The sequence below is a fragment of the Portunus trituberculatus genome, chromosome 9 (assembly GCF_017591435.1).
Source record: "Portunus trituberculatus isolate SZX2019 chromosome 9, ASM1759143v1, whole genome shotgun sequence".
Classification (NCBI taxonomy): domain Eukaryota; kingdom Metazoa; phylum Arthropoda; class Malacostraca; order Decapoda; family Portunidae; genus Portunus; species Portunus trituberculatus.
This window is the reverse complement of record NC_059263.1, coordinates 3302501-3320000: the sequence shown is the minus strand read 5'-3', so window position 1 is coordinate 3320000 and position 17500 is coordinate 3302501. Positions and strand designations below refer to the sequence as shown.

Sequence of the window (17500 nt, the reverse complement as noted above, 5' to 3'; positions counted from 1 at the left end):
TTCCTTCTACTTTAAATATCAGTAAGCTTTTTCATCGTTTTTTTTATCTTATCTGTTTATCTATTCTTATTCATCTATCTATCTATTTATCTGTTGTCTATTTATGTATCTATCTATCGATCTATCCATCTATTTGTTTTCACGCATTCGTTTAATTAATATATCTCATCTAATATTTATCATCTGAAATATTTACATAACGAAATACAAACTATCTCTCTCTCTCTCTCTCTCTCTCTCTCTCTCTCTCTCTCTCTCTCTCTCTCTGTAACACCCCGTCACATATACATTACAACATTACAAGGCCCTGGTGACCTTTTATCGGTGAAATGATCCGGTAAGGTGCATCTCTTTAGTTCGCAGTGTTGACAGACCTTTGCGCCACATTCTTTTTTTACCTGAGACATTTAAAGACCACCACCACCACCACCACCACCACCACCACCACCACCATTGTTGCTGTTTGTCTCTGGGTGCAGTATATGTGGGCTGCTCTGCTATACTGTGAAGGAATGGCACTCTTACTAAGCCAATCTAACTAACCTAACAAACCAGAATTAAAACTACCCAACTGAATAAATAACTAAACTAAATAAATATCTAACTAACTACCTAACAGTGCAATGAATACAGTAAAGCCATGTCAACACTCGTAACATTACCAAACTTTCTTAAACGCATCAAAATAATTGGTAGTCAAGTATATCAATTGTTTGTACTATTATTCCTTTCACAGCTAACTACCTAACAGTGAAACCAATACAGTAAAGCCATGTCAACACTCGTAACATTACCAAACTTTCTTAAACATATCAAAATAGTTGGTAATCAAGTGTCTCCATTGTTTGTGCTATTGATCCTTTCACAGCTAACTACCTAATAGTGAAACCAATACAGTAAAGCCATGCCAACACTCGTAACATTACCAAACTTTCGTAAACACATCTCAAAATAATTTCTACTAAAGTGTCTCCATTGTTTGTGCTATTAATCCATTCACCGCGATGTGTTTTTATTGTCTTCAGCCAGTTTTCCCCTCACACATAAAGAGAAAGAACGAAAAACCAGCCAGCAGCACCAGAAGCAAAGCGTGACGTCTAGGATACTGTTACTCTGAGTGGACACCTCCCATAGTCTGTCTTATCTAAATTGGCTGTTGGGTCTCGGTCTGAGGGTGTGGACAATTGGGTTACTGTTCAAAATACAATGTAGCTTATTGATCGAATCCTGTCCACGGTCCGAGTGTAGGTTGGGCTTCCTCACTCGGGGCAACGGTTTCCTAGCGGGTGGGCTTTTAGATAGGAGGTACCCCAAAAAAGTATTCCCTTTAGCCTATAAATTCCCATGAAAAGCCCACATGGTATAAAAAAAAAAGAAGGCAGCCATTATACACTGAGCGGTAATGAAAGGAGGGAAAAAATGTGATAGATAACACTGGGATGTGAAAAAATAATGGGTTTTCTCAATATATTATCTGATGCTTAAGAGAAATAGAATAATAAAATAATAATAATAATAAGACACTGCTAAAATATAGATAAACAAGCTGATAAACAAGACAAGTAAATAAGTAAAGGAATAACCAATCCCTTCATAAACATTCCAGCAGCACCACCAACTCCTCCACACAGCCAGCGAGGTGCACGAGCCACTAATTGAAACTGCAGACAAATATTCATTCATTAAAAAACTCTCGCTTCTTACAACACTAATTAATAAGAAAGAAGAACCGCGAAGTCCCTCCCACCACCACCACCACCACCACCACCAGTAGCAGTATGAAAATTAGGCTAATCTTGATAAAGCGCCACCAGCAGTAATCAGCAGTAGTTATAGTCAGTTAAGGCGGGAGAAGTTTACGCCGCGACATCTCACACCAAGACCCTGACCACGACCAAGATCAAGACCAAGAACAAGATCAAAACCAAGAACAAGATCAAAACAGACTTTCCCGATGACAAGATGTATGAAATAAATAAATAAATAAATAAATAAATAACAATAATAATAATAATAATAATAATAATAATAAATAACTGAATTACTACAAGAATGAGATCTCAAAAGCAGAGCAAGACGTGATATGAACTTGAAAACAGCAGAGAGAGAGAGAGAGAGAGAGAGAGAGAGAGAGAGAGAGAGAGATTCACTACCCTCTAAAAATCTGCGGATAAATACACAAGAAATAAGAGAATGAACAGGATACATTATACAGGCCAGGCCAGTTCATTTAGCTCAAGCATGGCATAAAGTAAATTACCGTAGCACGTTAACTGGTAAGCAAGATTCAAAATTAACTTGAATTAAGAAGAGAGGGACTGGGGAGAGCGGGAGGGAGTGGGGGGAGGGGGAGGATGGGGTGTGGGTTAGTTCGGGAGGGTTGGTATCCGTGGTGCGGGGTGAGTGCGTCTGAGCGGGCGCGGGAAGCAATAAGAGGGTAGTAATTTATTTCGTGTCGACAGCCGTGGATTTACTCGAGAAAATAATTGACCCACTAAATCCTTGGGGGTTCTCGTCCCCTCTCATTGGACCCACGCCAGGATTTCTGATACTGCGCCTCCTGCTTCTTTCCTTCGCCTTTCTTTCTTTTTTATTATTTTCTTATTTATCTATCTATTTATATCTTTGTCTATTTAATCCTTTAGTCCTTCCTTCCCTTTTCCCTGTTTTTTATTTATTTATTTTCTCTGTATTTATCTATCTATCTTTATCTTTCTGTCTATCTGTTTATTTGTTTATTAACCCTTTTGTCTGTTTGTCTATCTATCCATTTATTCATTTCCTGCTTCTTGCCTTCTTTTTCTTTATCTATTTATCTATCTATATCTTTGTCTACTTATTTATTTTAGTCCTTTTGTCTGTCTGTCTATCTATCTATTTATTTATTTATCTATCTATATCTTTGTCTATTTACGTATTCTTTACTGTCTGTCTTTCTATCTCTTTATTTATCTATCCATCTTTATCTTTCTATCTATTCATCTATTTGCTTATCCGTCCCTTACTCTCTCCATGTCTCTATTTATCTATCTATTTACTTTCTCTTATTTATTTATTTATTCATCCTTTTGTCTGTCTGTCTATCTGTTCATCTATTCATCTAACTCTATATATCTTTCTATCTATTCATCTATCTCTTTATTCCTTTTGTCTATCTACGTCTATTTCCTTCTTTATCTTCTTCATTACATTATTTCTCTCTCTCTCTCTCTCTCTCTCTCTCTCTCTCTCTCTCTCTCTCTCTCTCTCTCTCTCTGTGTGTGTGTGTGTGTGTGTAAGTTTGTTTATCTATCTATTTATTATTCATTTTTAGCCGTTTGCATGAGGCGTGACAAAATTTTATGGTTGTAGAGGAGGAGGAGGAGGAGGAGGAGGAGGAGGAGGAGGAGGAGGAGGAGGAAATGGGGGAGATAATGAGGTTCTTTACTAACACGTTCAGTAAATTTTAAAAGCATTATTAGGTATGTAAATAAGGAAATGATAGTGCTTCGTCACCCCCCCTCCCCACCTCTCTCTCTCTCTCTCTCTCTCTCTCTCTCTCTCTCTCTCTCTCTCTCTCTCAAACACTCACCACCTCAACCATTTCAAAAGGCTTTATTTAAATTCACACGATATTTTTAAGGTGTTTTTACGGTTCTAGAGGCAGACTGACAAGATTTCTACATTATCAACTGAGAAACACTCTTGAAAACCCGCTAATCATCTCTGTGGCCTTGGAAAACAGTCGTAGTGAGAGCAAAGCGTTTCTAAATACGAGCCTCTCTCTCTCTCTCTCTCTCTCTCTCAGCGGGGAAGCCACAAATAACAGCACTGATTACTCTTGTACGGCGCTCTTATTGTCTAATTTTGTCGCACGCCATCAGCTCATAAATCACAGACGATGAGGGAGAGGGTGAGGGAGACGGAGATGGAGTGAGAGTGAGAGCGAGAGGGAGAGGGAGAGGGAGATGGTAGGGTGTAGATGACTGAATAACCACATACACACATACACACGCACGCACATACACACATACGCACACGGGCACACACTCACATACACACGCACGCATATACACACATACGCACACGGGCACACACTCACACTTGTTATCATTAATGTCATGTTCTCAAATCTATTTTCATCATTGTTTTCTTCTAATTTTCATTTCCTGTTTTTCTCTTCTCATTTCTGGTGTTGTTACGGGAAACCTTATTTTATTTACTTCAATCTATTTATTTACTTATTGTATTGTCGATTTTTCTTCTTTTTATGTAGGGAAGGCCAGCCATGGACAACACAATGCTAAAAATGAAAAAAAATAAAAAATAAAAGAAGAAATGCCTACTTGATGCTGGTTCTCTAATAGTTAAGAAGGATTATCCAAAATTAGGGAGCAAATGTCTTGACACCTCTTTTGAAAGATTTGTTTGTGTTATTTAGATTACAAACTATTTTTTTTTTCACTCATTCGTCTTTTTTTTTTCATTTTTTTTTTTTATACACCCATTATTAAAATCAAACACAAGCATCATTCATTTTTCTCATTTGCATTCATTTATTAACTGTGTCGCAACTCAGCTACCCCGAAACAATTACATTCTTTTTACTTTCCATTTCACGTTCATCGTTCACGTAATAGCACTGTTAACAATACTACCACAATTCAGAAGTAAAGAAATACACAAATTCATACTGTATATACATTCTTTTGCTTATATACATTCTCTCTTCTCTTCATCTTTCCATTTTCTTCTCTTCCTCCCATTTATCTTGCTTTCTGTTTGAGTTTCTTTTATTTCTTTACTCTCTCTCTCTCTCTCTCTCTCTCTCTCTCTCTCTCTCTCTCTCTCTCTCTCTGATATTAACCCTTTCAGTACTGGAACGCATTTTTACGTTGAATTTTGTGTACTATTAGATTATCTTATTTACATAAGCAAGAGTCTATGGAGGTCACAAGATTAATGGCCACAGTCTTCACTAATTATAACCCGTTCAGTACTGGGAAGCATTTTTACCTTCAGTTATGGATATTATTAAACGATTTTTGTTCACATTAGCAAGGGTCTATGGACATCAGAAGATTAATAATGGCTAAAGTCTTCACTATTTTAACACCCCCACATAAGTTTCCGAAGCTGTATAAAACCACAACACAGTAAGCAGAATGAATATGAAAACTCACGGTACTGAAGGAGTTAAGATCAGGACAAAGCGACTTCATTTCTCACTCAGCCATCTGTCCTTGATCCTGCGTTATTAAGACCTCGACACATATTGGTAACTTTTCATTTTAATATCGTTTAACCTAAGTCGCTATAGCCTAACCCACCAACACACACACACACACACACACACACACACACACACACACACTGCTCTCCAATAACCCTGCATGTATGTTAAGCTGCTGCTGTGAACTGAGGGGAGGGGAGAGGAGGGAGGGAAGAGAGAGAGAGAGAGAGAGAGAGAGAGAGAGAGAGAGAGAGAGAGAGAGAGAGAGAGAGAGAGAGAGAGAGAGAGAGAGAGAGAGAGAGAGAGAGAGAGAGAGAGAGAGAGAGAGAGAGACACTTTATAAGACTTTGGGGTGTAATTTAAGAGGATTTTAACAACGATGTCACACTTTTTGGCGGGGTGGGGCAGGTGACGGGGCGGGCCGGAATGGTGGACGGGGCAGGGCGGGGCGGGGCGTGAAAAAGATGAATGAGGAAGGGGGAAAGTGAGTGGGGGAGAGGGATGAGATGGGGAGGAAGGGACGGGACGCATTCAAATAGCCTTGTTTTGAGAGAGAGAGAGAGAGAGAGAGAGAGAGAGAGAGAGAGAGAGAGAGAGAGAGAGAGAGATTTACCCCTTCACCAACTCTATCACCATCTTCCTCACCATCACCTTCACCTTCACCATCACCATCATCACCACCTCACTATCTCCTTTCCCTCATTTTCTTTTCTTTTTTTTATTTATTCTCCTTTTCTTTTTTCCTATCTACAACTTCATTACTATCTCTTCATTTTCTTTTCACTTTCTCTTTTTAATTTTTCTTTCATTTCCTTCCTATTTAGTCGTTTTTTTCTCCATTTCTTATCTTTTTCATTCATTTTCGTCTTTTTCTTTCATTTTCTTTCAGCTTTCATTTTCTTTTTCCTTCTTTTATCATTTTCAGTTTGTTTTTTTCCCCTTTCATTTTCTTCCTATCATCTCAGATTTTGCTTTTCATTTTCGTCGTTTTGCATTTCCTATCGTTCTTTATATTCCTTTTTCCATTTTTTTTTTTTACACTCATTTTCGTGTTTCTCTTCCTTCACCGTCTCCTTCACCACTTCCTTCACCGCTTCCTTCACCACTTCCTTCACCGCTTCCTTCACCGCCTCCTTCACCGCTTCCTTCACCGCCTCCTTCACCACTTCCTTCACCGCCTCCTTCACTACTTCCTTCACCGCTTCCTTCACCGCCTCCTTCACCGCTTCCTTCACCGCCTCCTTCACCACTTCCTTCACCGCCTCCTTCACCACTTCCTTCACCGCCTCCTTCACCACTTCCTTCACCGCCTCCTTCACCGCTTCCTTCACCGCCTCCTTCACCACTTCCTTCACCGCCTCCTTCACCACTTCCTTCACCGCCTCCTTCACCACTTCCTTCACCGTCTCCTTCACCGTTTCCTTCACCGCCTCCTTCAACGCCTCCTTCACCGCTTCCTTCACCGCCTCCTTCACCGCTTCCTTCACCGCCTCCTTCACCGCTTCCTTCACCGCCTCCTTCAACGCCTCCTTCACCACCCCTTTTACCCCTTCCTTCACCGCCTTCTTCACCGCTTCCTTCACCGCCTCCTTCACCACTTCCTTCACCGCCTCCTTCACCGCTTCCTTCACCGTCTCCTACACCACTTCCTTCACCGCCTCCTTCACCACCCCTTTTACCCCCTCCTTCACCGCCTTCTTCACCGTCTCCCACAGGTATGGTTCCAAAACAGACGGGCTAAGTGGAAGAAACGGAAGAAAAGCAACTCAGTCTTTCGTTCTGCCGGGTCATTACTGCCCTCCCCGTCCCTGCCGCCCTTCCCTCCCATGGGCGGTGACTCCTTCGGCTCCATGTTCCCCTCGTCAGACACTCGCTGGACCATGGGAGGAATGGGGCCTATCAATACAGGTGAGGGGAATAAGGAGAGAAGAGATGTGGTTGGATGGATGATAGAAAGGATGGGAGGTTTAGAGAGAGAGAGAGAGAGAGAGTGGTGTGGAGGGATGAGGATGTGAGAATAGGGATGGGGAGAAGGGATTGGAGGATGGGGAGAGAGAAAGGGATGGGGAGATAAAGGCATTTGGTTGGAGGAATGATGCTTGGAAGGATTAGGTGATGAGGGGAGAGAAAAAGAGATGGGAGGGATGGATGGGGAGATGGGGGAGAGGGGGGGATGTGATGGGGAGAGGAATGAGTGCTTATGGAAGGAATGGGAATGTATGATGGGGTGATGGGTGGGTAATGGTGCTTTTGAGGGTGAATGAATGGATGGAGAGAGAGAGAGAGAGAGAGAGAGAGAGAGAGAGAGAGAGAGAGAGAGAGAGAGAGAGAGAGAGAGAGAGAGAGAGAGAGAGAGAGAGAGAGAATGAACTAGAGAGAGAACGAGAAAGAGAAACAAACACACACACACACACACACACACACACACACACACACACACACACACACACACACACACACACACACACACACACACACACAAAATAAATAAATAAACCAAACTAACCACAATTTCTCCTTCCCATCCCTTCCCTTCCCCTCACCCCTTCTCCATCACCTCCCTTTCACCCCTCCTACAGGCATGAGCACCGGTACCCTGGGCCTAACCTCCCCTCTACAGCGGCAGGGTCTGGGTCAGCTGGGGCAGGGTGGCATGACCATCTCCCAGTCCTTCAGTCAGTCCCTCGGCCAAGGCTTCGGGCAGGGGCTGGGACAGGGATTTGGGCAGGGGTTGGGACTTGGACAGGGGCAGGGATTGGGGCTTGGACAGGGGCAGGGGCTGAGTCAAGGATTCGGGCAGGGTTTGGGGCAGGGTCTAGGGGGCTCCACGTCTCCCCTGCCGAGTGGGTTGTCTAACATGGGAGCCGGTACCCCAACTTCTATGTACCAACCACACTACCAAGCGTTCACCTCCCTCAACACCGCCCTCGGGGATTATACTGGTGAGTGACTGGGGGCGTGCTGGTGCTGGTCGGGTGGTGGTAGTGGGGGACTGGGTTAATTGGGTTGGGTTAGATTGAGTTGAGTTAGGATAGGTTAGGTTGGGTTGGGTTGGGTTAGGTTAGGTTGGGTTGGGTTGGGTTGGGTTAGGTTAGGTTGGGTTGAGTTGAATTAGGATAGGTTAGATTAGGTTAGGTTAGGTTAGGTTAGGTAAGGCTAGGTTAAAATAGGTTACGTTAGATTAGGTTAGGTTAAAATAGGTTACGTTAGATTAGGTTAAATTAGGTTAGGTTAGGTTAGGTTAGGTAAGGCTAGGTTAAAATAGGTTACGTTAGATTAGGTTAGGTTAGGTTAGGTTAGAATAGGTTAAAATAGGTTAGGTTAGGTAAGGCTTGGTTAAAATAGGTTAGGTTAGGTTAGGTTAGGTAAGGCTAAGTTAAAATAGGTTAGGTTAGGTTACGTTAAAACAGGTTAGGTTAGGTTAGGTAAGGTAAGGCTAGGTTAAAATAGGTTAGGTTAGGTTAGGTTAATCTCACTGTTACTTCCCACATTCCCAAGATAAACAGGACTTCACATTGAGAGAACAGACTACTCTTACATTAATTGATTGCTATGATAAGTAGATTGGTTGGCGGAAAGATAGATGGGGAATTAGAGAGTTAGATAGATAAATACATAAATAAATAGATAGATGGATAGAAAAAGATATAGATAGATAGATAGGCAAATAAATATATAGTTAGATAGATAGATAGATAGATAGATAAGTAAATAAATAAAGATAGATAGATAGATGTAGATAGATAGATAAGAGATTTTCCATGTTTTCTATCTGTTTCTACAATAAGGGTCAGAATTTATGCATTGTACTGTTGTTGTTGTTGTTGTTGTTATCATTGTTGTTTGTTTTTCAATGGATAAAAGAATGTGGATATATTATTATTACATCCTCCTCCTCCTCCTCCTCCTCCTCTTCCTCCTTCCTCCTCCTCCTCCTCCTCCTCCTCCTCCTCCTCCTCCTCTTCCTTCTCCTTCGATTCTCCTCCTATTCTTCATCCATTTTTCCTCTTTCATGTTCCATCATCTCCTCCTCCTCCTCCTCTTTCTCCTCCTCCTCCTTTTCTTCCTCCTCTCTTTCCTACGTATAGCTCTCCTTTCTTCTCTTCCATCTTTCCCTCTCCTCCTCCTCCTCGAGTACAAAAAGTCTCCCCAGGTCATCTCTCTCCATTTTCCTTCCCCTCTGTCTTTCCTCCTCCCTCCTCCAGTAGTCTCCCTGGTGTCTCTTCCCCTCTCCCATCCCCTCCATCTTTAATAGGTCCCCTCTTCTTCCCTTCCCCTTTTTTTCCTTTACACCTTCCGTCCTTTCCTCCCCTCGCTGTATGTAGCTTTCCTCTTCCTCCTCCTCCTCCTCCTCCTCCTCCTCCTCCTCCTCCTCCTCTTAGACTCAGCTTCCATTGTTCTCTCTCTTCTTTCTTTCTTTCTCTTTCTCTCAATATCTCTTCTCCCTAAGTCTTCCCCTCATCTTCCCCTCCTCCTACCCCTCCATTACCCTCATTGACCTTCTTCTCCCCTCACTCTTCCTCCTTCTTCCTCGTCTCAACTTTGTCTTTTTCATCTTTTCCTCTTTTCTCCTCTCTCTCTGTTTTTCTTTCTTCCTTTCTATTTTTTTCCTCTCTCGCTCTGATGTTTGTTTCTCCTATTTCCTTTTTCTTCTCTTCCTGTTTACTTTAACATTATTTTTCTTCCTCCTCCTCCTCTTTATCTTTATCTTTTCTTCTCTCCTCCTCCTGTTTCTCTTCCTCCCTCTTTTTTCTTCCTAATTCATCCTGTCTTCCTTCTCTTCAGTCTGTCCTCTTCTCCTTAACTCATCCTATCTTTCTTTCATACTTTTCCTCACACTAATGCATCCTTCTTATCTCCCTCCCTTTCCTTTATTCCTTCCTTCCTTCATTCATTCATTCTCTCACCCTGACTTCCTTACCTACAACCTCTTCTATCCATTCATCTTGTCTTCCCACCCTTATCTCCTTCCTCTTTCACCCTAATACACCCTACTTAGCCTTGTTCCCCTGGTTTCCTTTCCTTCACCCTATCCTTCTCTTCCATTCACTTTCACCCCTTCAGTACCATGACGCATTTCCATATTCATTCTGTTTACCATTTGGTGATTCTATACAGCTTCAGAAACTCATGTGTCGGATTAAAATGGTGAAGACTGTGGTCATTAATCTTGTGACCTCCATACACCCTTCCTAATGTCAATAAAATGGCCTAATCGTACACAAATCTCAAGGTAAAAATGCATCCCGTTACTGAAGGAGTTAAAATAGTGCAGACTGTGGCCATTAATCTTCTGACCTCCAAAGACCCTTCATAATGTCAATAAAATGGCCTAATCGTACACGAATCTCAAGGTAAAAACGCGTCCCAGTACTGAAAGGAGTAATATCACCCCACCTACTCCTCCTACCTCCTTCTCAGCCATCCTATCACCCACACCCCACCACCCTGATTCACCCAGACAGCTCTGTAACCAACTAAAGACAGCTGCCTTGCCACCATCTCCTCCCCAGGCTCTCCACTGAACTCCCCGGGGCTCCCCTCTGGCCTCGGTTCCCCTGCCACGCCCCCTAACAGCGGGTCCTCATCGCCAGCCACCCACCACCACCACCAACACCACCAGCAGCAGCACCAGCAGCAGCACCACCACCACCAGCAACTCAACACCCACCAGCAACATCAGCAGCAGCATCAGCACCAGCAGGAGGGCAATTGTATGGGGTCGATGGGCTCTATGACGTCTATGGGGGGCATGGGGGGTGAGGACATGTGGCGTGGTACTAGCATTGCACAGTTACGCAGGAAAGCTATTGAGCACTCGATTAGTTTCAAGTGATAGGTGTGTGTGTGTGTGTGTGTGTGTGTGTGTGTGTGTGTGTGTGTGATGTGTGTTGTGTTTATGTGTGTGTGTGTGTGTGTTTCAAAACTCGTCCTCCTCCTCCTCCTCCTCCTCCTCCTCCTCCTCCTCCTCCTCCTCCTCCTCCTCCCCCAGCCTACATAATTCCACTGCATAAAAATATCCTCCTCTATTTTGATCTCCTGTACGCAGAATTGTAACACTGTCTGGCCATTATCAAATCAAACTCGGCAGAAAAAAAAATAAAAAAATATGAAAAATGTGTGTGAGAGAGAGAGAGAGAGAGAGAGAGAGAGAGAGAGAGAGAGAGAGAGAGAGAGAGAGAGAGAGAGAGAGAGAATCATGTTTAGCTCAAAGAATAATTAGTGTTGACAATGTTTGAGAGAGAGAGAGAGAGAGAGAGAGAGAGAGAGAGAGAGAGAGAGAGAGAGAGAGAGAGAGAGAGAGAGAGAGAGAGAGAGAGAGAGAGAGAGAGAGAGAGAGAGAGAGAGAGAGAGAGAGAGAGAGAGAGAGAGAGAGAGAACAAGGAATGGAAAAAAAAAGAAAAATTAAAAACTCAAAATCACTGAAAAAAAGAAAACGAGAAAAAAAGAAAAGAAAAACAATTAGCCAGGGAACACAAAACAAAATACACAACACAACAATATTTTCCCTTCACATTTTTCCTTTCTCGTTTTTTTTTTTTTCAAGTCGTAATCTTTCATGACAGCGACCACAGGACCCACCCCCCCTGCCCCGCCCCGCCCCGCAACGCCCCAGCTGATAACATTGCTAATATTTTCACGTCAGTCAGTCAGAGAGAGAGAGAGAGAGAGAGAGAGAGAGAGAGAGAGAGAGAGAGAGAGAGAGAGAGAGAGAGAGGAGGGGAGATAGGTGAAGAGATGGTGAGGAGAGGTGGAGAGGAGAGAGAGAGAGAGAGAGAGAGAGAGAGAGAGAGAGAGAGAGAGAGAGAGAGAGAGAGAGAGAGAGAGAGAGAGAGAGAGAGAGAATAGTGTGTGTGTGTGTGTGTGTGTGTGTGTGTGTGTGTGTGTGTGTGTGTGTGTGTGTGCTCCCATGTCAGTTTGTTTGCCCATCTGCCTGCCTGTCTGTTTGTCTGTGTGAGTGTCTGTCTGTATGCCTGTCTGTCTGTCTGCCTGTCTGTCTGTCAACCATCTAACCAACCAAAAAGCAAAACAAACACAAACACAAACAAAACAAAAGGAAAAACAATAACAAGAACAATTTTTACCATCACAGAAACAAAACAAAACAAATAAATACACAAATAAAGACACAAATCAGTAAAGCTTGGAGAAAAGGTCAGAATGGGTCAAATGTCATGCCACGCCCAAAGCCACGCCCATAGCCACGCCCATAGCCACGCCACGCCCATAAGCCACGTCCAAAACCACGCCCTTAAGCCACGCCCCATAGCTACGCCCAGCCACGCCACGAAGCCACGCCCATGAGCCACGCCTAAAACCACGCCCAGTCACGCCCCATAAGCCACGCCCATAGCCCTAAGACACCCCCACCCCATAATGCTCTGCTCCACCCATTTCCCCTCATCCACTGCTTAACATTATCCTATCCCTTCGCTTCCCCTTCCTTCCCCATCACGTCCCCTCCCTTCCCCACTCCCTAACATTATCCTTCCTCTTCCTATCCATTCACGTTCCTTTCCTCCCCTTTCCTACCTACCCATTCCCTTCTACTTTCTTCCCCTTCCCGTCCCCTTCCATTCCCCACCCCCATCAAAGATTCTCCACTCAAACTCATCCCTCTTTCCAGCCCCCTTCCAGCCCATCCCAGCCCTTTCTCCGTCCTCTGAAAGCCCCACAACAAAGGTTCTCACACTCACCCCATTCCACCCTCTTTCCTATGCCTTCCAGCCCCTCGTAGCCCCTCCCAGTCTCTCCCAGCCTCCTCCCAGCCCCTCCCAGCCACGCCCAGCCCCCTCCCTCCCCGTCCCTACTCTTGTGTCTAATGGAAAGTTTATAAGATCGTAACCTTTGCATTGTTTTGTAATAGTATTTTTATGAAGGTGTGTGTGTGTGTGTGTGTGTGTGTGTGTGTGTGTGTGTGTGTGTGTGTGTGTGTGTGTGTGTGTGTGTGTTGCTTTTCTCCCCTTGATCCCTGTTACTATATATAAAAAAACAATAAAAATTTCTGTCCCTTACAAGTATACGGTTGGTGTATAGTTATGTATACATGGAGCTCCGAGGTATACAGCAGGATGTATACTCAAACACACACACACACACACACACACACACACACTCTCACCTCTCAATACATACATACACACTAAACACCTGCTCCCTAACCTCACACACACACACACACACACACACACACACACACACACACACACACACAGTATACATCCTGCATGCATAGTGACCCACGTATACATATAGTTCAATAAACGTATTTGTCACCGCAATGTATAACCCTAGAAGTGAATAATAATAATAATAATAATAATAATAATAATAATAATAATAATAATAATAATAATAATAATAATAACATCCGTGAGTAATTGTTGCCGTTTTTTAAGTGTCCCCTTCCCCTTTTACCCACAATCCCCTTAAAAATCTGCTATCTGTCTATTATCACTCCCTTTATCCCCCTTTATGTATCCCTGCCCTCTTGAATACACCTGAATACACCTGGATATACCTGAAATTGATACCTCCCTTTACAATACACTTTGATACACTCTGACACGCTTATGATACATTTTTGTCATCTTTAACCCCTTCAGTACCATGACGCGTTTCCATATTCACTCTGCTTACTATTTGGTGATTCTATACAGCTTCAGAAACTCATGTGGGGGATTAGAATAGTGAAGAGTCTGGCCATTAATCTTCTGACCTCCATAGACTCTTGCTAGTGTCAATAAAATGGTCTAATCGTACACAAATCTCATGGTAAAAATGTGTCTCAGTAATGAAGAGGTTAACACACACACACACACACACACACACACACACACACACACACACACACACACACACACACACACACACAAAAGACACACTCAGTTGACCACACTAAAGGCAGAGAGAGAGATTATGCACATCCAGTCCTTCCATCTCTCTCTTTTAATTCCTCAATCATCGTGTTTTTTCCTATATTTCCCTCTCTTCTCTTCTTTCTGCTCCCGTGCCCTCCCAAGAGTCGTCCCGCAGGGCAAGGCTCCCCCGTCGCTCCTTCCCCCGTCCCCCCAAGAGGTATGCAGCACGTGTTTGTACTCCAATAGTTCCGTGTCGTAAACGCTGTAAGCTTTGTAAATAAAACTGCCAATAGAAAGTAATGTTTGGTTTATCAGTCTCCCCCTTATTGGTTCTAGAAAATGGGTTCTGTTCTCGTTTTTGTTTATTAGTGGTGGAAAGAACGGGTGACTCAAGAAATGGTGGATGGTATGGGTCTTTTTCTTCTTTTCTTTCGTTTTCTTTATTCAAGGTAGAGTTAACTAATGTAATGTAAGTAGTAATAGGACTAATGGTTAACTTACTTGTCTTCAAATGGTGTCCTCCTTTTCTTCTTCCTCCTTTTCTTGTTCCTCATGGTGGTGGTGGTGGTGGTGGTAGTGGTGGTGGTGGTGGTGATGCTTTTACCCATTCCTGTAAGAATATCTATGTATCACCAAATAAAGATGGAGATTATTGTCAGTTCTATGTAGATAATTCACTATTTTCCCCTTTTTTACCATTCCTTTTCTTTCCCTACCTTCCATTTATCTTGCTTTGTGTTTTAGTTCATTTTATTTCCTGTCTGTCTGTCTCTCTCTCTCTCTCTCTCTCTCTCTCGTTTTCTTCAAGTCTCCATGGTTTCTGGTTAACGAAACAATGTGGAAACAGTCCGTAGAGATATTTGTCTTCATTATTTCATCCGTTTCTTCCATTTTCATCCTCTCTCCTCCCTCGTCTCTCACTGTCTTCCTTAGCTTCTCACTCCCAATCCTCCTACATCTCCTCACTCCAATGCCTACTTTCCTTTCTCCTTTCTCCGTCTTAATATTCGCCCAAGATTTAAAAAGCGTCACACTTTTTGCCGAGAAAAACCTGCATGTAGACTGGCAACTAAGTAGGTCTTTTTTTTCATTATCTTACGTCGTCCTTGATCAGTTTTCCCTTCTTACGTAAAAAAAAGATCTTGATATAAGTACGCTACGGTTTTCCTTAATAATAATAATAATAATAATAATAATAATAATAATAATAATAATAATAATAACAATAATGGTAAGTTTAGGTTAGGTTACGTAAGCGTGGGTAAGGTAAGGCAAGGTAAGGCAAGGCAAGGCAAGGCAAGGTTAGGTAAGCGAGGGTCAGATAAGGTGAAGTAAGGTTAGGTTAGGTTAGGCCGCTTTCACGAGCGTTTCTGTGCAGGCGTCGAACGGAGGCACAGAAGAGCATCAGCTATTTGTACACGCGTTTGCCATGCGTTCGCGTTTCAGTGACCAGCAGGTGCCTTCATAATTTTGATAGATTGAGCGGCAAACCTCTAACCTTGCCTTTTCTTTCTTGTTCTTGTTCTTGTATTTTTCTTTCGAAGGATCCCACAGTGCAGGCCTCTTTTCTAGTTCTGAAATCAACTCAGTGTTGTGGTATACCATCCTGCTACTCGTCTGAAAATGTTCCTCAATTAATTAATATTAGTAGGCTACGTGATGTATGCATGCATGTATATCAATTGTGCTCAAATATCTATGCATATTTCCTATAAATCATGACTGTTATATCATACTCGAATGAACTACACACCAGAACGGGATGTGTAACTTACCTCACCCAGCTGGAAGCGATGATTAATATATGGCAGCGGGACCTCTCATTGCCACTAGTAGCCAGCAAGGAGGCGTGCGTCAGGAAAAACGGATGCGTTCTTGCTGGCTCTGCGTTTGTGCTGCGTTGCACGTCCGCAAAACGCGTCGTGTGAAAGGTCCCATTGAACTCCATTGAAAGTTAAAATGCGGCGCACCGGAACGCGCGTACGGAAACGCTCATGCGAAAGCGGCCTTAGGATTCACTTCCCGCCAGTTCACTTCATTGCCACCAAAACAAACCAGCTGGCCACTAACCTTTCAACTCAGCTTTCCACAGCCCACAGAAGCCGTCATGAGTGTTTTTCTGAGTCATGGGACAGATCCTTCTTACACTGTCACTAGAAACATCAAAACATCCTTCAAACACCGGTAACTAATAAAAAAGATAAAAACACGCTTGAGAACACCAGCAAGTCTCCACCACGGTCGCCATCACTGACCGTGACTGACGTACCAGTGTTGCCAGATCTAGCATAATTTTGTGCTTTTTAGCATAATTTGAGTAAATTTTGGACGTCTAGCATAATGTCTAGCATACCTATCAATTTAGCATAATCCTAACAGAATTCTGAAGCATTTGGCATAATTCTAGCACAATTTACTAAAGGTAAAAATTAACCGAAAATTAAGTAAAAGTAAACAATAAGCAATAGAATGAACATATGTTTGTCCTTTTCTGCCCTGTTTTTGGGGAAGAGTCTCCGTTTTTTAGCCCCACGTGGAAACCCTGCTACTGACTCGACTCAACGGTCCAGATATATATATATATATATATATATATATATATATATATATATATATATATATATATATATATATATATATATATATTCTCTCAATGACAGACAAACTGCATATCATGTTTCCAAGCCCCTATGCAATGATTCATCGTGTTGTCAAGGATTGCCTTCAGCTGTATATTCAGATTTTCAGTTGCTTCATTAAGCCTTCACTTTTGAAAGTCACAGTGCAGGAAGTCATCAGTGTTAACCCAAAAGATCCAAATATCCATATTCCATTAACTCAAATATATGGTGGGGTCAAATTTGCCAAGCTGCTTGAGAGTAGTGTAAATAAGAGGGAGGTACAGGGCATGAGTTTAATGTTTGAACGTACCTATCCAGCAATTTCTGGTAGAATAATCTGTTCAGTTACATCAACGACTTCCACTGAATAACCAAACTCTATCAGAAGCCTGTTCTCTTCTTGATCCCACAGTCCTTGTAGGAAGCGATAGGCAGTCCCTCTTGGATATTTCATCGAAATTTTCCAACATCAGAGAAAAGAATGAACAAGAGTTGGACTGTGAATGGCGTTCATTGCTATTGAGTGGTGATGTTGACAGCTTTTTGTCACAGGACACTAATACAGAGTCTCTGTGGTCTAGAGTCCATGTAAGTGGTAGATATCCTACACTCTCCAAATTAGCTAGAGCCTTGCTTAGTGTTCCAGTTTCAAATGCTGACTGAGAGAATTTTCTCCTTAGTAAATTTAAAGAAAAACGAGAAGTGAAACAGGCTGTCAAATATGTCTCTGATAAATGAACTGAGTAAGGAAAGCAGGTGAATGCATAAACTTTGAGCCAACACGTGAGATGATAAAAAAAAAAGTG

General features: G+C 42.6%; 1 protein-coding gene across 1 annotated transcript in view; it reads left to right on the top strand.

Annotated features, from left to right (window-relative positions):
* The window catches only part of LOC123501464 (homeobox protein orthopedia-like), a 50416-nt gene extending 38865 nt beyond the window's left edge, over positions 1 to 11551 (top strand). Inside the window, exons 4-6 of the mRNA XM_045250299.1 lie at positions 6928 to 7120; positions 7792 to 8154; positions 10726 to 11551. Coding sequence (XP_045106234.1) covers positions 6928 to 7120; positions 7792 to 8154; positions 10726 to 11048 — 879 coding nt within the window. The 3' untranslated portion in view covers positions 11049 to 11551. The remainder of the gene's footprint in view (positions 1 to 6927; positions 7121 to 7791; positions 8155 to 10725) is intronic.
* The last annotated feature ends 5949 nt before the right edge of the window (positions 11552 to 17500 follow it).